Source organism: Panicum hallii, chromosome 9 (genome assembly GCF_002211085.1).
Source record: "Panicum hallii strain FIL2 chromosome 9, PHallii_v3.1, whole genome shotgun sequence".
Classification (NCBI taxonomy): Eukaryota; Viridiplantae; Streptophyta; class Magnoliopsida; order Poales; family Poaceae; genus Panicum; species Panicum hallii.
In genome coordinates, this window is record NC_038050.1 from 8,115,851 (window position 1) to 8,143,748 (window position 27,898).

The following is a 27,898-nucleotide window of genomic DNA, read 5'->3' on the forward strand; positions in this document are numbered from 1 at the left end:
ACGTTTCTGACCTTGGAGTAAGAAATTTGTTTTGTTGACCAACACTTTCATCTTAATTTTTCAGACATACCGTAATGTTCTTTTCTTCTCTTTTCTTTTGTGATGGAATGAGTGCATAAGCTCTGCATGACAGCATCTACCCCGGCCAGTTTCTGATCAAACTCACAGGCATGTTCTCCTCTCGTGGGTCCAGTAGCTGAATTAGGGGACGTCTTCCCCTCTGTTTCTCTTTTTTTAGAAAAAAAAAGTTGTCGCCACATTTTCATCGGGAAAAAACCCATTAGTATTTGAGTTTTCATTCAGACTTTTTATATACTAAGTATTTTCATTTTATCTTATCATGTAAATATGGTTGACGCTGATGTTTCCCTGAATTTTTATGTCTCACACGTTTGATCTAAATGCATCATCACCAGAAAATCATATTTTTCACATGATATTCATTACCCCACTCACTCACTCGCTAGTTGGATAAGGACTTTGTGCGGATGACTTTTAGTGCTTTCGTCCTCTCCTGGGGGCGGGGTGAATCTCGTTACATTCGAATAAGTTTAGGACGAAATCCAACGACTACGTTCAAGCAATGTTGCTGTTGTATTGCAGTAGGCTATGGCCTATAATTCTTCAAAAAAAAAAGTGCTATGACCTATTGCTTTTTCTTTCAAAAAAAATGCTATGACCTATTGCATGGCCAAGAATGAAACTTTTACAAAGAGAAAACCAGGTGAACGTACCAATGAGCTTACAGATTCCGGTGGCCTAATATATTAACTTTTTAGTTTGCAAATTGCAGCCATTTGGAGTGCGCTGCAAAGTCAGCGGCCGCAAAGCTAGCCACCATGTCCCTAGCCTGTTGTTGGTGAAACTCCACAGTTCAGACTGCACCTGATGCACATGCATGGTACCACATCGATCTCACATCTGATAGCAACAGGAGATTCAAGTCAAAGCCAAACCTCTGCAAGTACCTCCATATAGTAGCTAAGACATGTTTCTGTCACTCATCTTGACCTCTCGGAGTACCCATCTTTTGTTATCACAAAGCATATGCATACTGTTCATACTTCACCTACAACTTCAATTCTTGAGTTGATGATGCACTTATGCAACTTTGGAGGACGGAGTGTTACAGCCACACGGGTTGAACGACACAAACTGAAAGGAAAGACTTGGAGAAATTACACGAAAGTTCCAAGCTTTTGAAGTCAAATGATTCGAGTAAGCAAGAAAACATAATGCCATTCATTAGTTTTGTGAGTATCTGCAGATGGAAATGCCAAGTTGGTAGGTAAGCAACATTTTTCACGATACTACTGTATTTGTGGCAAGTCGTTATGAGTTGATCACTGCAGGTCTACCATTTGCGGCTGTTCAATATTCAGTTTGTTGTACATTTGAAAATTCATGATAACTGCCACAGAATGGTCAGAATTTTTTTGATAAGGTACGATCAGATATTTGATAAATGGTTATGCCGTTGCAGAGAATGTCTGATCGTCACCTGGTAGTTTCATGACTTGAATTTATCAATTTCACATTTTTGCCGGATCGGATGACCAACTTGGAGATTCCGACATCTCCTTTAATTTTAATTTTGTTTTTTCTATTTGATTGTAGGGAGATGGAACGGTAGGAATTTGTACTTTTCGTTATAAAAACCATTGGCAGGTGCTTGTTTTATTGGCACCCAAATAATTTCGAGCGAGCTGGGCTAAGATAAGTTAGTTTTCAAGTTACATCGGATTATGTGAAATTATTTTTGTATTACGTGATAAATAAGATAATAAGATTGGCTATGTCGTGCGAGCCGTTGTTTGTAGCTCACTTGAGATGAAGCCTAAAAATATCAGCCCAAGAGTGTCTAAGAAATTAAGTCCTAAAAACTACTTTTAAGAACTTGCTAAAACTTATTGGGAGCCAAAAAAGGTATCCTCCACCAACAGTTGCCAAAAATTGATTCCCAAAATAACTTTTATTTTTGCCACGTCACAATTCGCCCCTGCCAGCTCATGAATTTTTGTACAGAATCTACCAAACGCCACGCTTCTGCTATCCTTGAAGAAGCTAATCTGAGATTCCATAAAAAAAAAGAAAAATCACCTTGACCAAGCGCTCTGCTGCTGTGAAAAAGAGGACGACGTTTGCTACTTGAACTCCATCACGTAGACTAATCAGAAGATGCCAAGGGGAAAAAAAACACCGCCGTGGTCTCCAGAGAAGAAAAGTGATGTGGTCACGCGGGCACCCAGCTGCGAACCGCCGCGAAGCGGCCGAGGTGCGCGCAAACCGCGGGATGGGGCGCGCTCGCGAGCGACGCAAATCCAGCTCCGTTTGCGGCTGGTTTTGGGCGTGCCAATAAATTGGGCAACGGTTTAGGCTACTGTTGGAGCTGTTTTTCGCGTTTCTCCTTTAAACTGATTTTTAAAATTTTATTTTAGATGCTTTTGGAGATGCTCTAAAAGGCGATTGTTATGGTCTACTTTCCTTTCCATCCAGGATCGTTTAAAAATGTAGGAGCATGTGCTGGAATATATGAATCTCCACCGTCCACTTATACTTCCTCCTAAACTAATAGAGAGAAACATTCAAAATACAAATAACAATAAAATTTTAGACCCATCCAAAGGGGGTACAAGCATATGCATCTCATGTTGTTGCAAGCATAAAATCATTCTATAAAAAATTGAATCTTACTTAATAATGGCTTTCTGTTTTGATAAAAGCATAATATCTAAACCCTCTGCTTTTTTTTCACCAGGATCGCCACTCTGCAAGCATAATATCATTCTAAAAAAAGTGTGTGTGCGTGTGGGCGTGTGGTGTGGGTGTGACACACACTCTGATAGTAGCACTGAAATTTTGTGAGAGTAGAAAAGTTAAAATGGAATATGGACTTTCAGTTTGAGTATGTTTTACTGATTTGTTACCTATTTTTCCATCAATCTTCTTCTTTTTCATTTTGTTATACGATTTGCTTTTCATTTTTCAATCGATCTTTATTTTTAGTTTATAGTAAATTGAGATTTGGTATCGAGGCATATTATGATTTGACAAAACATCGATTAAAAATGACTAAAACAAATTATTAACTTGTCACTTCTAAAAGACTCACATTCTATTCAAAAATAAAAAAATATTTCCCTTATCTCCATCCACTTTTCTCCAACTGGAGTGATATATAGAGGATGGTTTAATTTTTGTTTGAATATATTTTCCTTCTAAAATAATTAGAATTTTAAAGCATCTGATCACTTTCCAATGCTTTAGATTTATCCTCAGCATATATATATAAGCCTCTAACCCTAGCCTACATTAGGTACATCTCTACTCCCTCCCTACTCCAACTTACCGCCCGCTGCCGTCACTCCCTCCCTCCCTCCCTCCCCTAAACCTCGTCTCCTCGCCGCCGACGCTCTACCCTAAACCCCGCCTCCTCACCACCGCCACTCCCTCCCTACCCCAAACCCCACCTTCTTGCCCCCCCTCACCCGAAACCCCGTCGTTTTGCCGCTCCCTCCCCCCCTAAACCCCGCCTCCTCATCGCCACCGCCGCCGCCGCTCCCTCCTTACCCCAAACCTTGCCTCCTTCTTGCCGCCGCCGCTCCCTCCCTACCCTAAACCTTGCCTCATCACCGTCGCCGCCGCTGCACCTACCCTTGGAACAGTCCACACCTCTTTTCGTCTCGGCATTGTCCTTCGCTCATACTTCAACCTAACATGAACAACGATCCATTATCCACTACCTCATTCCCCACCAAGCTCGTCCAAGGCGCAAGGTATGATATACATTTCCCATGGTTTGCGTATGAGTACTAGCGTAGCGAATCCGGCGTAGCTTAATTTAGGTAGTATTTAGTTCATGGTATAAAAGGAAATTGGATGGAGCTACTCGGTTCTTGGTAGTTTTTATTTGTAGAGCGATGGATGAAGTGGATCCACAAAACAATATCCCTCTCAAAATCTAATATGAGCCCGCCCATCCCCCCCTCCCCCCCCCGCGGGCACACACAAAAAGAGTTGAGGGAGCGCTTGAGGCTAGAGCCCACTCAGGAAGTGAGGAGGCGGAGCGCCCAAAGATCGTTCGGGATGAGATGGCGGCTTCTGCGCTTCGATTCGGCGGTCCGAGCCTCATTTTAGCGGGCAGAGGATGAGCTCGGTAGTGCCGGCTTCGATGCATCAGTTGGAGCTTCGACTTGGTTGGCGTAAGACGAGTTGAGTGGTGGCGTGATTTGATTCGGTGTGGTCGAAGGTCGATGTGGTAGGGGATGACGAGCTTGGTCATCAGCGCTGGTAGTGAACACGGGATCAGCTGTGCGCGGAAGAAGATCCTCAGAAGGCCTTACATGATAGATGAGACGCTCCGCCAGATCCTGTGCACCGGTGCTCACCCACGAGCAGTGGCGTACCTCACTGAAAACTTTAGGTGGGGGTGGACTCATGTGATAAACATAACAGCTACTAAAAATTGATTGACATTGGCATATCACATATATGTAAAAACCACAATTGACCACTATCTCATATATGTAAAAACCACAATTGGCCACCCCACCTCTGACCAAATAAAAATAAAATAGTCCATCTCTCCAAGTAAACGTCCAGATGACACTATCTTATATCTGGGGTAAAGAGTGGATTTACCATACGGAGTATTCTTCAACTAAACGCACAACCAGCCAAGAATCCCTTTCGCTTCCAATTTACTAATACCATTTTCGTTTCAAGAAAATACTAATACCATTTTCTCTAATTTTCGTGCCTATAAATTGGGAGGTTCCATCACGATGATACCTTTGGATCAATGGATTTTGCAAATTCCAGAGGCGATCGTGCTACAGCAAAGGAGCAGAACATGCCCTCCGTAGCGATCAGACCAGGCTCCCATCAGGGCGCCGCCCAGCGTAAATGACGATTTGATTGATCGATTGATTGGTCGCCGCGGCGGCCTGCGTAGCGTAGTCTCCCGCTCGCGCGCCGGCCGCCGCAGCGCGCTGCAGTGGGGCGGGCATCATTGCTTGCAAACTGGCCTCGTAACTCGTGAGCGGTAGAGACCCATTGCCATGCCGCCGCTACCTCACGTCATGGCGGAGAGACCCGACGCCCCGACGGCGACAGAGCGAGACCTCTCGCCCCCGACCGCGGATCTCCTGGGGCCCGCCTGAAGATTTTGTCCCGGATTCCCAAGCGACGCGCCGCGGGGCGGCCCGCACGGCGCACGCCCGCCGCCCCGCGCTTCGGGCGCGAGGGCCCTGCCGATGGCCGCGCGCGCGGGCCCTCGGCCGGCAGTTACTTCGCAACGCTCACCGCAGACGTTTCGTTGCCAAGAAACTGACATGCCGGGCCCGCTTCATGAACCTCGTTGCCAAGAATCAATGACGCGTGGGGTCGTGCCGTATGTGGGACCACATGCCAGCCGGATAAGCAGGCTCGCTTGGACTTCCGCTTTGATTTCCATCCGCGGGCCCCCACACGGATCCCAGTATTTAGGCGAGAGCTACAGCCCGCCGCAGTAGCCCGCCGCGTCTCCTACGGTCCACAACGCTTTAACTTTCTGCTACTGATCCAAGTTGGTGGTGCCTGCCGTGCTTGTACTAGGGTTCGCGCCATGTCGTCGCGCGGCGGTGGAGGCGGCCGGCGCGGAGGCCGGAGCGACCAGGGAGGAGGCCGTGGAGGCGCCGGCGCCGGCCGAGGGCGCGGCCGTGAGGGCGCCGCGGACCTCGGTGCCCACCCTACCGGCGTCGCGCGAGGATGGGGTGGCGGCCGTGGCGATCGCGGCGGTGCCGCGGCGCCAGGCGCCGCCCAGAGAGGGGGCAACTTCCAGCCCCCACATCCGGTGGCCGGGGCCGGGAGAGGTGGCTACCCTGGCGTGGCTCATCAGGGGCGCGGGCAGCAGGTTTCAGCGCCGGCGCCGACGCCTTCGGAGGTTGAGGCGCTGAGGCGCCAGGTGGAGAGGAAGGCTGTGGTGACACAGGTGCCTGCGGCGGGGCCCTTTGAGGGCCCGTCATCGGCCCCAGCGCAGAGGCAGGCTCCGTCGCCGGTTCTGTCTCCTGCGGCCGCGGCGCGACCGCGGATGCAAGCGAAGGCGCCGGGCCAGGCGGCGCCGCCGGCGACTGCAGGGAGCTCATCGTCTGTCCCAGCACGGGCGCCGGCGCCGGGCCAGGCGCCTGCTGCCACGGCGCGATTGGAGACGCAAGGGAAGTCACCGGCTCAGGCGACACAGATGGCGCTGGCGGCGCCTGCAGGGAGGCTGCCTCCGGCTTCTAGTAAGGCGCTGGTGCTCGCCCCGCGGCCGGGGTACGGAACGGCCGGCCGGAAATGCCGCGTGCGCGCCAATCATGTACAGGTCCGGCTCGCCGACAAGGAGATCTACCACTACGATGTATGCAGGAAACCTATACCTCTCCCCTCTCACTCAATCTCTCGTTCGGTATTCTTCTGTTCTGTCTATAACAAATAATGATGTGGAACTTGATCTGAAGAAAACTAGTGTGATCTGTGATGTATATTCATCTCTTGCATCGAATAAGTGCCGTCTGTGTCTTCTTATTATACAGGTGGCGATCACTCCCGAATCGATCTCCCGGGCAAGAAACAGATGGATCATCAACGAGCTCGTGAACTTGCACAAGGAGTACTTGGGCGGGCGGCTTCCTGTTTATGATGGAAAGAAAGGCCTGTTCACAGCAGGTCCACTGCCATTCAAAGCCAAAGAATTTGTTCTCATGCTAACAAACCCTGAGAGAGCAAACCTGGGGTATGACGCGACTCAGTAGTTAACCTTGCGTGCATGTTTATTTTGTGCTCTCCTGTGTGCTTATGTGTAGCCCTAGCGTCATGCAGGGAGAAAGAGTACAAGGTGGTGATCAAGGACGCCTCAAAGATAGATATGTACAGCCTTCAGCAGTTCTTAGCTGGTAGGCAGAGAGAAATGCAACAGGAGATTATCCAGGCTCTTGATATCGCTCTGAGGGAATGCCCATCCTCTAGGTAATGCATCAATGCACAGATGGACAATCATTTTGTATCTACTGTTATATGGTTCTATTATTACTTCTCCGACTCCCAGTGTCATATTTTACATTAGTTTATGATGATGTGTTCCTTTTTTCCCTTCCAATCTTGTGGCAGGTATACATCCATCTCAAGATCATTTTTCTCATCACAAGAATTTGGACCTGGTGGACCACTCGGGAATGGTGTCGAATGCTGGAGGGGTTACTATCAGAGCCTACGCCCTACACAGATGGGCTTGTCCCTTAACATTGGTAGAGTTGTGCTCGTACCTAATGCTTCTTTTTTACCTTAAATCACAGCTGCTTGGTCATTCTATTGTTTTCTTTGCATTTACACATATTATATATGGTGGTAGTGTATACTATTTACATCTGCATCCCTAACTCTTACAAGTAACAAACTTGCCATATTTGTTTTCAAGATGCTTCTGTTTCAGGGGGGGGGGGGGGAATCCACACCCACATTCCTAGTGCTTTGTGTATCTTAATCATCAACTGAGCTAGGATTGTGCAAACTTGTCTTTTTTTTTATCATGCTAAATGTTAGTCTCTGTGTGCAGTAACCACATGGTTTTGATAAGATCTTGGTGCATAAGCACAGCAAAGTATTTGAGTCCTAGGTGTTGCTAATTTAAGTCAAAACATCTAGGCTCACTAATTCAACTATAATTTTGATACCTTTCACCAACCATACAAAGTATTCTATAAACCTTGGCCTACTTCGTCCTGCATCTTATTCATCAACACTGTAAAAGCTTCTGTCACAACCTAGTGTTCTTACAGGAAAACAAATAACTATTACAGTAGTATACTAGTATTGTAACATAACTGACCATTGGCATCACATGCTCTTGGACTAACAGAAAAAATGATCTAACCTGCACTGAACTTATTTTGATGCTTAACTGATTGAACAAGTAAATGTGAGCAAAAAAAATGCTCACTTGCTCAGAAAAGAGACATGAATAGAAAGAAAGTCCATTAGTATGATCTGAATATTTGACCATGAAGCTTTTCTCTATGGACTTTCGGATTGAGAGACAGGAATACATGATAACACCTACATCAAGAGAAGATTGAAATTAATTATCAATTTGATTCATTTGACTTTTTAGTTTAATATGTTCTGCTTTAATTTCTAGGATCTTAAGTTGTAGCAGTCATAATATATACTGTAGAATTTTTGTTCTTTTTTCCTGCCCCCTGGAAAATAAAACACAAATTTGGCATTGTATTTTATTTTGAGTTATAATATAATACATCCTTTTTAATGAGATGAGCTTTACTTTTAATATCGTGTTACAGTATATATGGAGTTTGTTGTTGAAAACCAGTACTTGTGATGGAACTTTGTATTTCTTGTATTTCAGATATTTCTGCAACAGCATTTTACAAGGCTCAACCCATCATAGACTTTGCAGTCGAGTATCTGAACGTCCGTGATACTTCAAAGCGTTTGTCTGATCAGGAACGCATAAAAGTATGGACCATGATACCTTTATGATTCCCTCAATTTAGTTCTATTTAATTCTTTTATTACATCCTGTTTCTGATTTGTTTTTACATCATAGCTGAAGAAAGCACTCAAGGGTGTCCGGGTCGAGACCACACATCGCCGTGATATATCCATACGATACAAGATTACAGGGCTAACCTCAGCTGCATTAAATGATTTGACGTATCTTTTTGACTACAGAGTTCTTCGTATTGTCATTCCATTTCTGTAATCACATTGTATCATTAAATATTTATATTTGTGTTTACAGGTTTGATCAAGATGGCACAAGGGTGTCAGTTGTGCAGTACTTCAGACGGCAATATAATTACTCACTGAAATACACTCACTGGCCATGCCTTCAAGCTGGCAGTGCTAGCAGACCGACCTATTTACCTATGGAGGTCTCGCTTTTATGCCTTTTTGTCAGCCTCCTTCAAGACATATCTGATCTGTTGACATGTTATTACAATGTTCTACTTATGCAGGTTTGCAACATAGCTAAGGGACAGCGCTACTCGAGTAAGCTGAATGAGCATCAAGTCAAAAATATCTTGAGGTTGGCCTGTCAGCGGCCAGCAGAGAGAGAGGAGAGAACTTTGGGGGTGAATACTGTCACTAACCCTATCTGTGACTTCACCTTTTATTTTCCAGTCCATATGTTTTTTCTTATTCACACTATTAGATTTGTTTTCATAATGTATCAACACCTTATGTGCATTCTCAGGTTCTCAAGAAGAACAACTATACCGCTGATGATTATGCAAAAGAATTTGGCATTAAGGTGAACAACCAACTTGCCTTGGTTGATGCTCGTGTGCTTCCGGCACCAAAGGTAAATGCATTTTTTTTCTTTTGGAGTGGTTTTTAACTTAACATATATTAATTATATATTCACCTCTACTTTTTAGCTTAAATACCATGAGTCTGGAAAAGAAAAGGTTTGTAACCCTTTTGTTGGCCAGTGGAACATGATTAATAAGGTACAATGCTGCTGTTCTATAAGCTTCATCTCTTCTCATTCTGCACATACCTTGTTCGCCTAAAGTTCATGTTTCTTGTTGTGGTTACTCATTTATAACTGTGAAATATTTGTGTAATGACTGCAATGTGTTGAAATTAGGATCACTATATTTCTTTAGGGATATTTCTATTGGTGCTTTTAGATCTTACTTGTCTATTAGATTTATAGTCTATAACTCAATATCATAGCATATTTGGTGAATTTTTCAGAGAATGGTTGATGGAGGATCTATCAGATTTTGGGCATGTCTAACTTTTACCTCTCAAATCCATCCAAATGAGATCGGGAGGTTTTGCGAGGATCTTGTAATGATGTGCAACAGCATTGGCATGGTAAGTTTCTCTCTAGAAGTCACTTCTTACACCATCAAATACTTTGGCTAAAAGAATTTTTAATTATTTTGTTTGTAGCGAATAAGCACCCAACCGTGTGTACAAATCAAGAAAGCACGCCAAGAAAATTTAGAAGCTGCAATCAGAGATATTTATGGGCATTCTGCAGAAGTGCTTGCTCAGCAAGGTTTATCAGGGCAACAACTTGAGTTACTCATCATAATTTTACCTGATATGAGTGGTTCTTATGGTATGCTCTTTAAATGGATCTTCAAGCTAATGATTCTTCATTCTCTTTTCTAACGTAAAGTTCTAATTGTTGGCAATTTACCCAATATATGTAGGACTGATTAAAAGACTTTGTGAAACTGAGGTTGGTGTAATAACTCAGTGTTGCGCACCTAAGAATGTTAAGAAAGGAGGAAAACAGTTTCTTGAAAATCTCGCCCTAAAAATCAATGCTAAGGTACGATGAAGCTTTTTCATTGCGGTGCTACTATACACTTTATAATCAGACTAAAAGAAAAGTGACGGCATTGCATTTTTCAATTAGGTTGGAGGGAGGAACACAGTGCTTGAAGATGCTTTGAACAGGAATATACCACTTCTAACAGATATGCCTACGATAGTCTTTGGAGCTGATGTTACCCATCCATCTCCTGGTGAGGGCTCGGCTCCATCTATTGCAGCGGTATGTGCCTCTCTCTCTCTCTCTCTCTCTCTCACACACACACACACACTCTCTCTCTCTCTCTCTCACACACACACACACACACACACTTTTTCCAGCATACACACCCGTCTGGGCACACATTTTCTGATAGTTTGCTTACATGTTGGATTTGAAGTTTTCCTAATTTGTATCCATGTAGGTCGTTGCATCCATGGATTGGCCGCAAGTTACTAAGTACAAATGCTTGGTGTCTTCACAAGGGCATAGGGTCGAAATCATAAATGATCTTTTCACAGAAGTGAGAGATTCAGTCAAGGGCATTGTCAGAGGTGGAATGATTAGGTACGTTAAGACAAATTAATATTTTTGTTTGTTTACTTTTTGCGGTGCTAACATTTCTATATTGTAGGGATTTGCTTATTTCATTCAAAAAGTCAACTGGCCATAAGCCAAAGAGGATTATATTCTATCGGTTTGTTAACATAATTCCATGCATTCATTTTTCTCTTCTTTGTTTGATGCTGATGTACTGAATGACATTATTTTCAGAGATGGTGTTAGTGAGGGGCAGTTCAGCCAAGTCTTGCTTTATGAAATGGATGCTATTCGGAAGGTCTGTTTTTTGTGTTTATCCCACTTTTGGCGTTTTCATTTTGTGCATTTCATGCCTATTTGATATGCATGTGTTTGTGACATACTGCTGTCTGTGATTGTGCTGTCAGGCATGCGCAAGTTTAGAGGAGGGTTATCTTCCCCCAGTCACATTTGTTGTTGTGCAAAAGAGGCATCACACCCGCCTGTTTCCTGAAAATCATCGTTCAAAAGATCAGACAGATAGGAGTGGAAACATTCTACCTGGTAAGTCTTCTTCGTTTAGAAGCTGTTAATATTGATATGCATGATTATTTTGAGGTCAATGCTTGTTTCAAAACAAGATTGGAGTTTCAAGTGCTTTTTGACCCCAGGGACGGTTGTTGACACAACGATATGCCATCCCAGCGAGTTTGATTTTTACCTCTGTAGCCATTCTGGTATTCAGGTATGCTGCATATGAATGAGTTGCATGCTGTGCTGCTCAGTGCTTGTGATGTATTGTGTTATCTTTATTAAGCATCCACCTTAATTATATCGATAAAGATTTGTTATGTAATTTTCTTGATACGTTCGTTTTTGCCTTTGGACAGGGAACAAGCCGCCCAGCACATTATCATGTTCTTTTCGACGAAAATAGGTTCTCTGCTGACGCGCTACAGACCTTGACTTACAGTCTGTGCTACACGTAAGCTTCGTTGGTGATGTTCTCTCATCAGTTTGCATAAAAGATTACAATTTTACCATGATTTGACATTTTCTTATATTGGTGTCTTTTTTGCTCAGCTATGCCCGGTGCACTCGTTCAGTGTCTATAGGTGAGTGCTCCTGCATTCAGAAAATCAAGTTTCTGCTTATTACAAGAGCTGTTAGTTCGTCGGCGCAATCTCTCTCCTTTCGTTTTCAAGTTTGTGCTTACAGTTTGATCTGTTCTTGATGTTGTAACAGTTCCTCCAGCTTATTATGCGCACCTGGGCGCGTTCCGTGCGCGTTACTACATGGAGGAGGACAATTTCGACCAAGGCTCATCGACGGGGACCTCTTGGACGTATGATCAATCTGTCCCCGTGAAGCAACTCCCCAAAATCAAGGAAAACGTCCAGCAGTTCATGTTCTACTGCTAGAGGTGGACGGTATCCCTCTAAGACCAGACATGGCAACGTTTGGTGGTCGTGTGCATGGCTTAGAAGTATCGCTGTTGTGCAAAAATGGCATACTAGTTATCGAAAGCCAACAGGCGATATCTTTTTGGATGGCTCATTATGGCAAACTGCAAAAACGCACATTTTGGTTGTCATGGTTCTTAAACTGAAGGCTTTTTGTGATTCTGAAATGTTTCTGTTGCTGCACGAAGATGTTTTGATGAGTTTTGATCTCGATGATTTTCTTAAATTGCTAATATCCTTCCGACGGTGTGTTCTCTAACGGGAAGAACATGGGAGGCAAGAAATGATCATTCCTCGCTGTTACATTCAGAATAGTGTATGCCACATTACTGATTGCGAAATAGTGTATAATAGAGTATGTCACATCACTAATAATTACTCCATCGGTCCCACAAAGGAACATTTTTAGGGTGTTTAGAACAAATTAGTAGGCATGAGAAATGACCTGGATGCCCCTAATTAAAGCAGTTAATCAACCACGTCTTGATGATCTAAACCTTGGAGAAGTGGGAAAGTAGACAATTAAAATGTGCAAGAGCATTGCTATGTCATTTAAGAGTTGGAAGCAAACGAGTTCTTACAATGAGCGATTACATAAAAAAACAACGAGCCATTACATAAAAAACAAAAGAAACTCAAACTGGAACAAAGCAAAAGATGCATTAAAACTAACTAAGCTCAGGGCTCCCACAGGCCTGCTGCCTAAGCCCAACTTCAAACTTGATTTCTCGAAGGACGTCGCTGTCATTGTTCTTGACTCAGTTCTATTTCGTTCCTTCCGGATGTTCCAAGCCACATACATCAAAATTGCCGCTTTGACCCTTTGTCCTTGCTTGGACAGGTTCTGCAAATTTGCTCTCCACCAATCATCCAACTGGAGGTCAAACCCTTGGAAGGACATGACTCCATGCAGCCAAACTGTCACCTGTTCCACACTTGTTGCGCAAAGGGGCAACTCAAGATCAAATGCTCTGCAGTTTCTTCATGAGGATTGCAGAAAGAACAATTGCTGTTCCCTTGCCACCCCCTCGCAGCTAGCCTATCCTTGGTTAGAATCCTACTCTTAAGTAAAAGCCAAGTGAAGAACTTGTGTTTTCCCTCTGCGTGGGCTCTCCAGATTGCCATGCCCGGCACATCCCTGCTGGCTCCAACAAATTGCATTTCATAAGCAGACTTGGCTGTGCAATCCCCATGACTCGTCCACCTCCAGGTTATTGCATCTTGCTCACCTGTGAGGGTAATCTGTTGCACCAGATCCCAAAGCTGCACAAAGCTTGCCATTTGCTCTACTGAGTTCATTCTCCACAGCCCTCTAGTCCAGTTTTGGTGCATAAAATGAATCTTGGAAAGAAAAAAAAAGCTGTCAACTAAATGTACATGCTCCTTGATAACAGAAAATTTAAGGCAATTAAATGTTCTTACAATTAAATTTAGTTTGTCTAAAAGCTACTCCCGCCGTTTTATTTACATGTCGTATTAGGTTTGTCCTAAGTCAAAATTAGCTAATTTTGATCAAGTCTATAGAAAAATATAACAACAACGTATGCACTATCGACGTATACTTCATGGTGTATTCAATGAAACATATTCGATATTGTAAATGTTATTATTATTTTAAAATTTAGTCAAAGTTGGCTAAATTTGATTTAGGATAAATCTAATACGATATGTAAATAAAAATAGAGGAAGTACTAAGGTCCTGTTTGGTTCCTCTAGGGACTAAACTTAGAGACTAAACTTAAGTCCATATTGTTTGGTTGTAGGACTAAAGTTATTTAATATGGTTGTGTAAAGATCTAATCATTTAATGTGGGTGCGGAAGGGAGGGTACTGTAGCAGCAATAAATGAAAGGTATCGCTATCAAAAATATCTTTTAGCTTCGGTAAGGTACAACTTTAGGATTTAGGACTTATGGAGTTATAGATCTTTAGTCCTAATAAATCATCATATTTGGCACTTTAAGAATTTATTGGAACTAAATTAACATAAGCAACAGGCCCTAATAATGCATTCTTTTATGGGGTAAATTTTGAAGGCCAGAAATGTGGAGCACTAGGACAGAACAGTGTGTATGCCACATTACTACCGACTGCGGAACAGTGTACGGCACACTAATTACGAGCTAGCAGTAGTAGGTTAGTGAGCATTTGTCCGTCACCGACCGACCGACGCATCCCTCCTTATCGACCCCCGATCGCCAGGATCTCGACGTGGCATGCGTGTCGGGTTGCTCGTGGATCAGCTTCTCGACTTATCCCGGCCGGCCGAGCTTTCAGTCCGGCGCTCTCGCGCGGTGACCGCAATGCACGTGGCTGCTGGTCGCCGTCGGCCGCTGTGATATATCGGCGTGTGCCAGCGGGTGCGGTGCGTGAGCCAACGACGACTGGCGCGTCCTCCTCGCCGCCGTGCCGTCATCCAGTCATCCTCCTCCTCCAGCAGCTTGAGGGAGTGTACTCTGCATGCCTCGCGAAAAATGACCGATCAAAGACCAGGCGACGACGAGCACTGTGCCAGCACCTAGCCGTGATGATGAGCCTGCGCTCCCCGTCCTGTCCCCGCTCCGCGCCCCCCCCCCCCCCCCCCACCCCATCCCACACTCACACACGGTTCCCCAAGCGCCGCGCCGGCCCGCGCGCGCACCGCCGCTCCACGAGGGCCCGGCCGCACACTCGCTGCTGCGTTCACTGGAGGCGCCTTGCCGGACGCCGCTGACACGAGGGGCCCAGCCGACGGGTGAGGTCTCGGCGCGCGCGGCGGGTCGGGCGCCAGCATGGTGCGAAAAGGAAAACGCGAGGAGGCCGGCGGACTCCCCGGCTTCCGCCGCTCCACTCGCTCGGCCGGCGCCTGCCATGGTCCTGATGACGTGCGGGGTTGGCCCACCAGTTGGAACGCCGGCGCGTGTCGCTTGCGCTTTCGTATGCGTCCGCCTCTCCAAGGCCACGCCGATATATACGCTCCACGACCAGACACCGTCTCGATCGTCTCCGCCCGCCGCTCGGCGCGCATGTTGAGCTTCACTACGAGCGAGAGCTTGCCGTGCCCGTGCTAGGGTTCCGGCCCTATGTCTACGCGCGGTGGTGGCGGAGGCGGTCGGCGGGGCGGCCGAGGCGAGCACGGAGGAGGCCGTGGAGGTGGGGGTGGCGGGCGAGGGCGAGGGCGAGGGCGAGGCGCCGCGGAGCTAGGTGGCCGAGGTGGCGGTGCGGCGCGAGGCGGCCGTGGGGGCGGCGAGAGAGCGGGGCACTCCTTCCACAGGGCCCAGCCGGTCGGCGGGCGAGGTGGGCAGCACTATGGCGCCGCTGCTCAGGGGCGCTGGCAGGTGGCCTCGCCGTCTGCCTCGTCGTTGCCAGCTGCCGAGGTAGAGGTGCTGAGCGGCGAGGTCCAGAGGGTGGTGGTGGTCGCGGAGGCGGCCGAGGGGGCGGCGTCGGCCCCGACGACGATGAACCTGCTGCCGCGGCGCAGGTTGAGACGGAAGGGATGCCGTCGGTGCAGACTGGCCAGGCGGCTCAGGTGGTGGGTGCGCCTGCAGGGAGGCTGCCTCCGGCGTCGAGCAAGGCGCTAGTGTTCCCCGCGCGGCCGGGTTACGGGACGATCGGGCGGAGGTGCCGCGTGCGATCCAACCATTTCCTCGTACACGTCGCCGACACGGAGATCTACCATTACGATGTCTGCACACGGGCTCTCTCTCTCTCTCTCTCTCTCTCATGTTTTACTCGTTTCAAGTTTTTTTTTAGAATGTATAAATTTTGAATCTTGCTTCTTGCGCGCCCTTACGCAAGTAAACCGAACGAGTACCTAATCAGAAGCTAAATAATCCTCTTACACTGTCCGATTAGCTAGTATGTCGTATCAGTTGCTACTTTGTTGTTTATTACTGAATCAATGATTCTATTGATCGTGCACACATAGAGCTGTGTTATTATTTGTTCTTGTAAATACTTTTTGGAAAGATATGACACTGAAATGATCGACTAGCTGGTCCAGCTCCATATATACATCAGTATGTAAAATGAGTTTCAAATTGGGCTCATGACAAACCTGGGAAAAAGCCCGCTGCAATTCAGAGCTTGTGCCAAGTTTATTCCTACTTTTGGAACTAAATCAAAGTACCATATATGTACGTTCATCTTCCCTCTTTAAGTACAATCTCTATACCTTCTACTTGTGCGGGTGGTGATTACTCCGCAATCAAAGTCGCGGGAAAGAAACCGATGGATTGTTAACGAACTTGTTAAATTGCACAAGCAGTAATTGGATGGGCGACTGCCTGTTTATGATGGTAAAAAGGGCCTTTTCACTGCTGGTCCACTCCCATTCGAAACCAAAGAATTTGTTCTGAAACTAACAAATCCTGAGAGAGCAAACCAGGGGTATAATTTTTGCTTCTCATACCAGAACATGTTTTTTTATGTGTTTATGTTGTGTTAATCCTTGTCTTCCTGCCTACAGTGAGAAAGAGTACAAGGTGACCATAAAAGATGCTGCAAAAATAGATCTGTACATCCTTAATCAGTTCTTGGCTGGTAGGCAGAGGGAATTGCCACAGGATACTATCCAAGCCCTTGATATTGCTCTGAGGCATTGCCCGAGTGCAAGGTAATTACAATACATCCATGCACTTTCATGTCCACAGAGTGCCAGTCAGCTTATGTTGTGTGCCAGACGGGCAGGTGTATATGATCCTTTCTCACCAAGTTCTGGGTCTTTTTTTCTATCTCTTTTCCAAACCGTGATAGGTATGTCTCCATCTCAAGCTCATTTTTCTCACAAGCCTTTGGACATGGAGGTGAGATTGGCAGTGGTGTGGAATGCTGGAGGGGTTACTATCAAAGTTTACGCGCTACACAGATGGGGTTATCCCTAAATATTGGTACGCCATACGCACTATTCTCCTCATTATTTACGTGGAACTCGTAACAAACACAACGTAAAGCTTTCAAAATGTTTGCTTCTGGATTATAGTGGGAATAATGTATTATGCCTACATTCATGGTTCACTTTGTAACTTAGTCATCAAAGGTATAAGTTAGGGCGGCCAGATGCAGGACTACTTTTTTTGTACCAGGCAAGTGTGCTATATACCATGTTTTAATATGGCACGTGGTTCATAGGCGGGGTGCATGACCTTCAGATCATCTTTTGGACAACTCATCCTTCGATTGAGAACTAGCTAAGTCGCCGAAGTGGCTTGCCTTCGTCATGTAGTCTTAAAATCTATCTGTGCTGGATTCCCTAAATTCAGAGTGATTTTCAGAGCTTCTAGTTGCAGCCTTGTAGGTGCTGCCTCTGAAATTTCTGGCATCCTTGTACAGGCTCTGGAACGCTCTGACTTGCTGGATATAAATTTGTAGGTCCTGTTACATCATAGGATGTTTGTGTTGCATTTGGGGCACGCAATTCTGAGTCACGGTCCCGTCACCGCCATCCACGCGGCCTTAGCACTTAATTTTCTAGATTTAGAATCAACGGAAGCTATGAATGATTGATTACCGCTTCCTGACGCAACTGTCCACACCAGCTGCTTAGTCAGAGTTATCAAGCAAAACCATCGCCCATTCATCTTTTTTTTTTCTGAAAAAAATCCTCGGTTTGGTTGTGGCTTGTTGCCTTGCCATTGGCCACGTGTGAACGGAGAGTTGGAGACTACCCCCAAATAGCTGAGAAGCCGGTGCGCTTATCCGGCCATGAAACGCCCCGGAAGCAACGCCGCTCAGACTAACAGCTCGCAGCCGGGAGTTTTGTAGTGGCATTATTGGCCGGAGCCGGCTGACTCGAGAGTTTAAATTTGCGCCGTCCTTTGAAGATTCTCACGCGGCTTGGTCAGAGAAAGAGATCGATGGTGCCTGGTGAGTGGTGACGGGCTGATAGAGAGATGCGGTTGAATATTCATGTGCGTAAAAGAGCTCGCAACTTATCGGCAGTCAGCATCGTTGACTGCCTGTGGCGAGGCTGAAGGCCCGGCGTCTATGGTTCCCGGTAGTTGGGGAAATCATCAGTTCCCTCGTAGAAAGGTCGCGAGTAATTATATTCACGACGCCATGGTGCAAGGGCAATTGTTTCCATAGCATTCGACCTTGCGTGTCATGGAGATAGACATCACGATTTGAACACTTATGCTTTCGAACGTGCGCCCTAAGGACCACGGAACCGGTTCCTCTGCATTACTGCTGAGGAACTCGATGTCACGTACATGTGAGTCCCACTCAGCTGGGAGCCATATATAAGTAGGACGAGTCCTCATCCTTCTGCGGTACTGCAGAGGAGGCTCGTCCGATGACCGCACCATCTCCTTGAGAGTTCCTCCCTGCAGGGCAGGAGATTGAGCACATCTAGTATGAACCCTATTTGATCTATAAGTGCGGTTTTGGAAGACACTGTTAATTGTATCATGCTTAAAAACAGACTAGTCCTTGCATGACAAAATCTCCTGAAATTGTCCACCACATATGTCGTACACTTGTAAGTACTTGCACACAAGCGCATCTAGAACTCGTCCAGAGTTCCTGCCGCTGACGTGGTGGAACCCTTTGCTCCTGAAGGGCCACCACTCGCAAAATTTTGCGTGAGGAGGTCGTGGTGCTTCCGACAGAATGTGTTCTGAGCACGGCCAAGTGCCGAACGGAGGTTGTGCCAGGATTTTTCTACACGACGGTGATCGCAGGTGAAGGAGACCAGCACGCCTGCTCACTTTTTGGGTCAAGAGCGCAGAGTGTCTCTCTCTGGGTCTAGTCAATAGCCTCGCGTTCCCATGGGCTGATTTGTCTCTGATCCTCTCATTTTGCATAGCATCGCGTTCCTACGTAGCGACATGTGTAGATAGCATAGTTACATCTGTAGGAGATGTACGTCCTCGGCTGTATTTCGGTACGTATGTTCTTTCCTTGACCAAAAACATTTGCTTACTAGTTTCTTCTGTTTAGTCCTGTCCTTTTTAAGTAGTGCAACAAGTTCCAGACCAATATTTTTTTAAAAAAAAAAACCGTGCATCCAGCACAAAATCAAGGGAATTAAATTGTTTCCTCTGAGATTCACGCGGCTGTGATGCATCCAACGTGAGCACCAGGAGATGTACAAGCATTTAGGAACGATCACATCATCGATCCTTGAAAGAAAGGCAATGATCACGTCACACACCGATGGGTTTTTTTTTCTCATTTTGCAAGTGGTAAGAAAGATGTTGGTCGTCGACTCGTCGTTGTGCAGTTTCAACCCTTCTAGTCTGTTATTAGGAATCAATTGACTGTTGTAGCAGGCCTAATATCTAGAACGTTTTACAATTTGTGGCGTGCCAGGAAATGGCGGCCTGTGTTTTGACCAGTCGACGGGGCCGTCTTCCGGCCAGCAAGCAGCACAGTGCAAGCCCATGCATGGCGAAGTCGTCGTATGTATCGCTGTGAAGGGCAGTACAGAGACCGAGAATATCCTTTATTTGTACGCTTTCGACTCAAGGATTCAAACCATACTATTCAAACTTGTGGCATCACATCTCGTGTTCCTGCTTATAAATCGATAAATTTCAAATTACCTACAAAAAGATTCATTGAACTATCAATGTCTCAATCCAAACAAACCGCAGCGGAAACGCATGTCAGGAAACTTCCTTTTGATAATTCGTCGTAGCCACGCCGTAGGCCTAATTACACTTCAGTCATGTATCCGAATTGGAAGCTCACACACTCCACAGCCCTTACTGCCTCACTACATATAAGCTAGCCACCACAATTACAGGAGCTCACACGAGTGGTAGCTCAAGCGAAAACCCCTTGTGCGACTGTGCGTCGTCGTCCCGATCGAGAACCACCAGGCGACGACGATGGTGTTCGGCGACCGCGCCACGGGCGGCCCCGGCGCCGACGCCGCGGGCACGATGCGGTTCGCGCGGCACGTCGTGCGCGGGCGGTGGTTCATGTTCTTCGCGTCCATCCTGATCATGGCGGCGGCCGGCGGCACCTACATCTTCGGCATCTACTCCAAGGCCGTCAAGACATCGCTCGGGTACGACCAGCAGACGCTCAACACGCTCAGCTTCTTCAAGGACGTGGGCGCCAACGTCGGCATCCTCCCGGGCCTCATCAACGAGGTCACCCCGCCGTGGGTCGTGCTGGCGTGCGGCGCCGGCATGAACCTGGCCGGCTACCTCATGATCTACCTCGCCGTCTCGGGGCGCACGGCGCGGCCGCCCGTGTGGCTCATGTGCGTGTACATCGCCGTCGGCGCCAACTCGCAGTCGTTCGCTAACACCGGCGCGCTCGTCACCGCCGTCAAGAACTTCCCCGAGGACCGCGGCGTCGTGCTCGGCCTGCTCAAGGGCTTCGTCGGCCTCAGCGGCGCCATCTTCACGCAGCTCTACCGCGCCATCTACGGCACCGACAACGACGGCGCGGAGCTCGTGCTGCTCATGGCGTGGCTCCCCGCCGCCATCTCGCTGCTGTTCATCCCCACCATCCGCATCATGCCGCGGCCGAACGCCGCGGCCGGGCGAGCGAGCGGGGAGCGCAAGGCCTTCTTCCTCTTCCTCTACGCCTCCATCGTGCTCGCCGTCTACCTCCTCGTCATGAACGTCGTCGAGCTGGAGGTCATCCACTTCCCCAAGCCGGCCTACTACGTCACGGCCACCGTGCTCCTCCTGCTCATCTTCTTCCCGATCGTCATCGTGGTCAAGCAAGAGCTCAAGACATACCTTCAGCCGCCGGCGCCGGAGACAGCGACCTCCTCCATCGTGGCGATCACCGTCGACGACGAGAAAACACACGAGGCACCGGCGTCTGATGATCAGGCCGCCGCCGACAACTCGCCGTCGTGCTTCCAGGACGTGTTCCGGCCGCCGGCGAGGGGCCAGGACTACACCATCCTGCAGGCCCTGTTCAGCGTGGACATGCTGGTCCTGTTCGTGGCCACCATCTGCGGCATCGGCGGCACGCTGACGGCGGTTGACAACATGGGCCAGATCGGGCAGTCGCTGGGCTACCCGCAGCGCTCCATCACCACGTTCGTCTCCCTGGTGAGCATCTGGAACTACGCCGGGCGCGTGGTCTCCGGCTTCGCCTCCGAGTATGTCCTCGCCAGGTACAAGGTGCCCCGCCCGCTGGCGCTCACCGTGGTCCTCCTCCTCGCCTGCGTCGGCCACGCGCTGATCGCCTTCGGCGTGAGCAACGGGCTCTACGCGGCGTCCGTGATCCTGGGCTTCTGCTTCGGCGCGCAGTGGCCGCTGCTGTTCGCCATCATCTCCGAGGTGTTCGGGCTCAAGTACTACTCGACGCTCTACAACTTCGGCGCCGTGGCGAGCCCCGTGGGGTCCTACATCCTCAACGTGCGGATCGCCGGCCGGATGTACGACCGGGAGGCGCTCCGGCAGGGCGGGCGCAAGGGCCGGGACCTCACCTGCGTCGGGGTGCGGTGCTTCAGGGAGTCGTTCCTGATCATCACCGGCGTGACGCTGCTGGGCGCGCTCGTGTCGCTGGTGCTGGCGTGGAGGACGAGGGAGTTCTACCGCGGGGACCTGTACGGCCGGTTCAGGGAGGTCGGCATGGTCGGGGCGGCAGCTGCCGGAGGAGGAGGAGAGGACAAGAAGGTGGATGAGGTAGTAACGAGAAGCGGCGGCGGTGTCAGTGACACGGACGCCAGGGACACCAGTAGCAGCAGCGAGAGCAGCAATGGCAACAGCAAGGTTTGAATTGTTAACGAGGTGATGAAGGGAGATTATTCCCTGAGCAAATGTACCACCACAGAGTCCATTGATGTACCTTGTCAGGGTCAATTGATCTGTAGGATGCATGTTTCAGCGAGCTAGTGCATGCGGTACATCGTGTTGGGCGAATTTGTGCGCTGCGCTACTTACATGTACCGCGTGACGATCTCTCGGTGACTTATGCGCATGTGGACACAGCACGGACCGTCGGGCGCGGGAACGTGCCGTGCGCGTGTAGCCACTCCGTCGCCGCCGCGCACGGCCGGGCCGGCGGCGGCGGTGCGTGGTAACGGGTAACCAACGGCGGCAAGGCCGGCGTGCACGCTGCACGTTTGAGAGTTGAGACACGTTCCGGCGCAAAAAAACCGCAAGGCGTCATCCTTGGGCTCCGGCCCACAAGCCCACAAAAAGCAGACGTCGAACCAGCTCGGCACCGCCGATTTTCGCCGGCGCTTGTAATGCCGAATTTAAAGGAATACAACTAAAGGCCCACTGTGCCTCTGCATGCCATGTGGGCTCCGGCCCACATAGCAGTGGCACACCACCTGCAGTTGGCGATGGCCGGGAAGGAGGAGGGACGGCAGATCACGGTGAGCGGCCTGCCGTGGCAGACCGACGAGCGCAAGGTCGAGGTAAGTCTTCCGCCGCTTTGGTAAGGGATCGGAATCAAGGAACGTACCGTAGCCATCTCTCTATACACGGTGAGCAGGTTTGTAGGAAGCAGGCCAAAACAAAAGTAATTTGGCAAATAGCCAAGATTATTTTGACAACAGAAATGTTCCCCCCTGTTTCTGAACTCTCGCTGCATGATCTCATATCAAAACCTTGCCGATCGTCATCAGCAGAGGGGATAACCAAAGCTGTGGGTCCCACTCCACCCACGAGTGTTTGTATCTGTACTTAGATGCCCTTGTCTAGGGTTGAAAATGGTCGACAATGATCAGGGAAAACCATCTAACCACTTCCGTTACTGCATTTTAGATTCAGAAACGGGAAGGAGAACGGTAACACCGGTAACGAAATCGGTTATACAGTACACCGAAAACGAACCATTTCGTCGGTAACCATGAGAATCCTTACTTCAAAATAAGAATAATAAATTATGTAACCACCTCAAATATTCGATGCGACAAAACTCGTACAGCCCTGGTACTAGCACACTACACAAATGAGTATATGAGAATATACAGCAGTACATAAATAAGTTGATCAATGCATTACTCTAGGGTCCTACATTACCCATAAAGGAGTTCAAAGTGTCAACAGACAACTACTCGTGAACTAAACATGGGCACATCGCACACAGCAAATCAGAAGGACAGCATCACCACATGTCCTGATGTTCACACTCCACACTCCACAGTCCACACTCCCGCACTCCAGAGGAGGCACTTCGAGTGCGTCGACGAAGCAGAAGCATCTGCACCTCCTGTGGGGTTCGGTGGCTTCATCTTCGCGGATTCCTTTTCGCTGCAGCACTGCAGCCTGCAGGCCTGCCTGGGGCAAGCCGGCGACGGCTACCGGCCTCCAGCCTCGAGCGGCTGCGGCTTGTCCGCCCGTCTTCCTGCCCGCCTGGGCACGGGCCACGAGCCCACGAGGGACTGCCGCCTGCAGCACTGGGAGGGAGCACAACCCTATCCTTGTCCTAGTTTCTATACTCTCCCTCCACACGGCACAACCGAGATCAAGCGACGGCGAAAATCGGCGGGCCGAGCTGGCCGCGGACTGTCGGAGAGTGCGCGCAGCTAGCGGCGACCGAGCGGCCGGACACGCGGCAGGCGACAAGCAGAGTGAACGCCCGGAGCGAGCTCGAGCTCGTGCCAGAGGACTTCTCGTGCTTCAGCAAGCTCCTCGTCCTCGACGCGTTCCTCGCCGGTGATCCCTACTGTAGCTTATCCTCCCGTTCAGCTCTTGCTCTACTTGTGCTCACCCGATCTGAATATCAGTTCATTGCTTGCCTCGTAATTTCCTACCAATCCAATCATATCGGCCATCGTTTTCCTCAACCACAATCATGGTGCAGGCCCCTTCTGAATCCAGCAAGAGCGACACCAAATCCTCAGCTGATGAAACTCCACCCAAAAGCTACATCGATCTGGTATCCACGCTTCCTAGGCGGGGAGGGTGGGCGAAGCCGCTCGTCCTGTACCGGAATTACTGGCTGAACCCTGAGAGGCTCGAGCACATCATCCCCGTCAAAGAGCGCACTTCAAGCCTCGCCGCGACGACATCATCCTCGCCACCTACCCGAAGTGCGGAACCACCTGGCTGAAAGCGCTCGCCTTCACCGTCACGACCCGCGGCCGCCACGCGCCCGCCGCCGCCGGCCACCCTTGAGGTGCCCACTCCGGCGGGAGACCTGGCTGGCATCGAGAAGATGCCCTCCCCGCGGCTCCTCGCGACCCACCTGCCCCTCTCCCTGCTCCCGCCGGCCGTGGCCGCCTCCGGCTGCCGCGTCGTGTACCTGTGCCGGCAGCCCAAGGACGCGTTCGTCTCGTGGTGGTACTTCGCGAACCAGATGCGCAAGGGGTCCTCTCCCATAAAACTTGACGATGCGCTGAGCATGTTCTGCGAGGGATTCTCGCCTTTCGGGCCCTTCTGGGAGCACTACCTCGAGTACTGGAAGGAGAGATTGGCGAGGCCCGAGCAGGTCCTTTTCCTCAAGTATGAAGAGATTGCGTCGGACCCGGTGGAGGTTGTGAGGACGCTTGCCGGCTTCTTTGCCGTCCCGTTCACCGAAGAGGAAGAGAGGAGAGGAGGTGGTGAGGTTGTGCAGCTTCGAAATGCTCAGCGGCTTGGAGCCCAACCAGGCTGGAGATGTTGCTCGTGGAGACAGCATAGTCATTGGGAAATCGATGTTCTTCAGGAAAGGCAAGGTGGGGGACTGGGAGGACCACATGAGCAAAGAGATGGCTAAGAAGTTAGATGATGTCATGGAAGACAAGCTCAAGGGATCTGGTCTCGTATTTTGATCCATCCCTTTATTTGGTTAAGTTGTGTAACGTTGTCTGTCTAGACTTCATTCACACCTGTAGTCACTTTGTGTACTGGGTTCTATCTGCTCAGAATAAATTGAATAAATTGTGATGGGAGCACTTCCTTATGTGCCATTAAAAAAATTTTTAATTCGGTACCTGCCACCAGCCATTGAGTCAATTTTTATTGGATTCTAGTACCACTGCCGTCAAATTTTGGAGTTAAAACATCCGTTACATGTCAGATTTTTTTGTCAAAATTGACTTCAATACCCCTGCTTGCCCTCTCTCACGGTTTCGTTGACCATGCGCAGCCTCCCTGCTGCGTTGTGGCCCTCTCCCTCTCGCTAGCCGAGCCGCCCGCTGCCTCGCTCACGACGTTCCGCCGCCGCCCTGTGCGTTGCCATTGCGTCCTGAAATCTTGCCTCCGCCATGCCGAGGTTGCCCGTAATGGAGGCCGCTCGCGCCGAAGATCTCACTCGTGGCTGGTGGCGGCAGATTCCCCCTCCGCTTGATGCAGTGGTGGCTCAAGGTATGATGAAGCTCACGCAGGCGACGGACGCTGCGCGGCAGCCGCAGTGCTCCCACACGCACGCCACCGGCGAAGCTCCCACCCGTCCGTCACCAGGGCCGCACCTCGATTCAACAACGGTGCTGGACGCAATCCAAGCACTGCGGACCACGGTTCGAGTGCGTTGGACTCAATTTGAGCACTGCAGACCTCAATTCGAGCACTGCAAACCTCAGTTCGAGCGTGCCGAACTCGATCCAGAGCGGGGCTGAAGAGTTCTCGATGGCCACGTAAGGGTGTCCAGGCTCAGGGCGTACAGGCGGACGCTGCAACCTCCAGCCGTGCGGGCGACCGACGCCGATGGCTCTGTCTTCCCTGGACAAGGTGAAGGATGACAGGTAGATCCCATGTGCAAAAATATATTTTAGCATGTAATCTAACTCTCCTCTCACAGATAGTGGACGGAAATGGCATATGAGGAAACAAAAATTCAAGTGATGGCACACAAGGACTGAAAACATTTCCAGTGGCAAGTATAGAATTAAGAACTTTTTTAATGGCACATAAGGAACTGCCTCAATTGTGATAGGACTGGAAACTTTATCTACGTTTTATCATGTGTACCTGTGGTTTTTATGTTATTTGGGTGTCACCGAATGAAATAAATTAAAATAATGCAGAATCAGCATGAATATGATGTTCTTTTATGATGCATATTTATCTACTAACTACTCAGTCCGTTCTAAATTATAGTTTGTTTTAACAAATCAAGATACATAAATTTTACTATGTATGTAGACATAATGTATATCTAAATGCATAGCAAGATCTATGCATCTAAATTTGCCAAAACAACCTACAATTTGGAACGGATTAGGTACGAGGAGTCTTCTTTTGGTGGATGCAGCGAATTGAAGTCTTTGCCGCTAAAATTATGCAAGGTAAGGTCCAAAAGTCTAAATTTGATAATTTGAGATCTGAATAGAGTTTTGCATTCAAGACTAAGGGGTTTAGGGTGCTTAGTTACCTGGGGCTAATGTTTGGATACTAATTAGAAGTATGAAATAGAGACTAATGATCAAACAAATCCCATAACCCCTAGGCTTATTCGTGAGATGAATTTATTAAACCTAATTAGTCCGTGATTAGCCCATATGATGCTACTATAAATATATACTAATCATAGATTAATTAGGCTTAATGGATTCATCTCGTAAATAAGCCATAAGCTTATGCAGTTAGTTTTATAATTAATTTATATTTAATCTTTCTAATTGATATTGAAATATTCGATGTGACGGGACTTAAAATAATCTCAGGGAACCAAACACCCCCTAAATGGAAATTTAACCATGCTCTTCTGAATTATATACCCATGGCATATATATGTTGATTTGAGTAAACAACTGTTGATAGCTAATATTTAAGTAGGTGTAAGTAGGTCATTCATCGTCTTGATCTTGACTTGCCACTGTTTGTTGAATAAATTCCTACTGAAACAATAAGTTGGAAAAATTACCAAGGGTACAATGAGATATAATCTTTAATGAAAGGACAACTAGGATGGAAGTTTAAATACGGCTATCGGTAATGAAAAAAGGACCACGCCCATCGGTAATTCCTTAGTTTCGATTTTGTTAGATAATTTTGGTAATGTATCATAAACTAAAAAAAATATAGCTGAGGACTCAAAATCACAAAAACTGAAAAATAGGTGAGGGTTCATATAATTGAAAAAAAAGAATACTTCAGTCGCTTTGGCGGCATACATTGAAATATTTTGAAGAACTGAAAAAAGTATAAATATTTGCAATGTAGTAATTAACATGAGTTATACAAGGAAGAATTCAGTTTCCGCAGTTTCAAAATCATATGATGCGATCTACATTTGTATATTTATTTTGCCATTGGTGCTGACAACATATTTGGCATTCCATTTGCCAAAATTCTGCAGTTAAACGTTTCAGTTGCAATTGGTCACGGCCCTTACTGTTTGTAGCCTACATCAAAATCACATTACACTGGCTGATGAAGCTGGTAGGATCCTTGAACGTTGGATCCTGTCCACCTCTGTATGGTAGAGTTACTACCTCTGTTTTCAAATAATTGACACTATTGACTACACTGTTCTAACATATGATCGATAGATTTGATATTGATACCACTTTATTAGTATTTATATTTTGTAATAGGGTTTAGATATTGTTGACACCTTTTATTTTGGCACGTGTCGAGTTCGGCGTCGGAAAGGAGTAGGAGGGCCTTTGTGGCGTGAAAGAAAAAAATCGCTGATTCAGATGACTGAGAAGAGATAAATGAGGATTGGCCGATGGGGTTGCCGATTGGAGGATTGGCCAATTTTGCACAAGGGATTCAGCTGATTGCCAATCGAACATTACAACCGATTGAGCCGGATTGGGCCTATGGCGTTT

The 27,898-nt window shown here is 48.0% G+C and overlaps 2 protein-coding genes and 1 pseudogene across 3 annotated transcripts; all 3 read left to right on the top strand.

Moving 5' to 3' along the window:
- Positions 1-5,582: 5,582 nt before the first annotated feature.
- On the top strand, positions 5,583-12,461 carry LOC112875167 (protein argonaute 12-like). Of its 2 annotated transcripts, XM_025938907.1 has the most exons (22): positions 5,583-6,379; positions 6,555-6,754; positions 6,841-6,987; positions 7,129-7,265; positions 8,384-8,493; positions 8,585-8,691; positions 8,780-8,912; positions 8,997-9,113; positions 9,236-9,343; positions 9,420-9,491; positions 9,742-9,864; positions 9,943-10,114; positions 10,209-10,330; positions 10,418-10,555; positions 10,737-10,879; positions 10,947-11,009; positions 11,087-11,150; positions 11,260-11,395; positions 11,503-11,576; positions 11,722-11,816; positions 11,915-11,946; positions 12,077-12,461. In XM_025938907.1, exons 1-22 carry the CDS (start codon positions 5,606-5,608, stop codon positions 12,250-12,252), a joined length of 3,243 nt encoding a protein of 1,080 aa, XP_025794692.1. In that variant the 5' UTR covers positions 5,583-5,605; the 3' UTR covers positions 12,253-12,461. The 2 variants fall into 2 exon arrangements, with proteins under 2 accessions (XP_025794692.1, XP_025794693.1); XM_025938908.1 differs by lacking the exon at positions 9,420-9,491.
- A 7,027-nt stretch (positions 12,462-19,488) lies between these two features.
- On the top strand, positions 19,489-22,129 carry LOC112877463 (protein NUCLEAR FUSION DEFECTIVE 4-like). The gene has a single exon (XM_025941772.1). The coding sequence runs from the start codon at positions 20,106-20,108 to the stop codon at positions 21,963-21,965; it is 1,860 nt and encodes a 619-aa protein (XP_025797557.1). The 5' UTR covers positions 19,489-20,105; the 3' UTR covers positions 21,966-22,129.
- Positions 22,130-23,459: 1,330 nt separating this feature from the next.
- LOC112876751 lies at positions 23,460-25,078 on the top strand (annotated as a pseudogene).
- Positions 25,079-27,898: the final 2,820 nt, after the last annotated feature.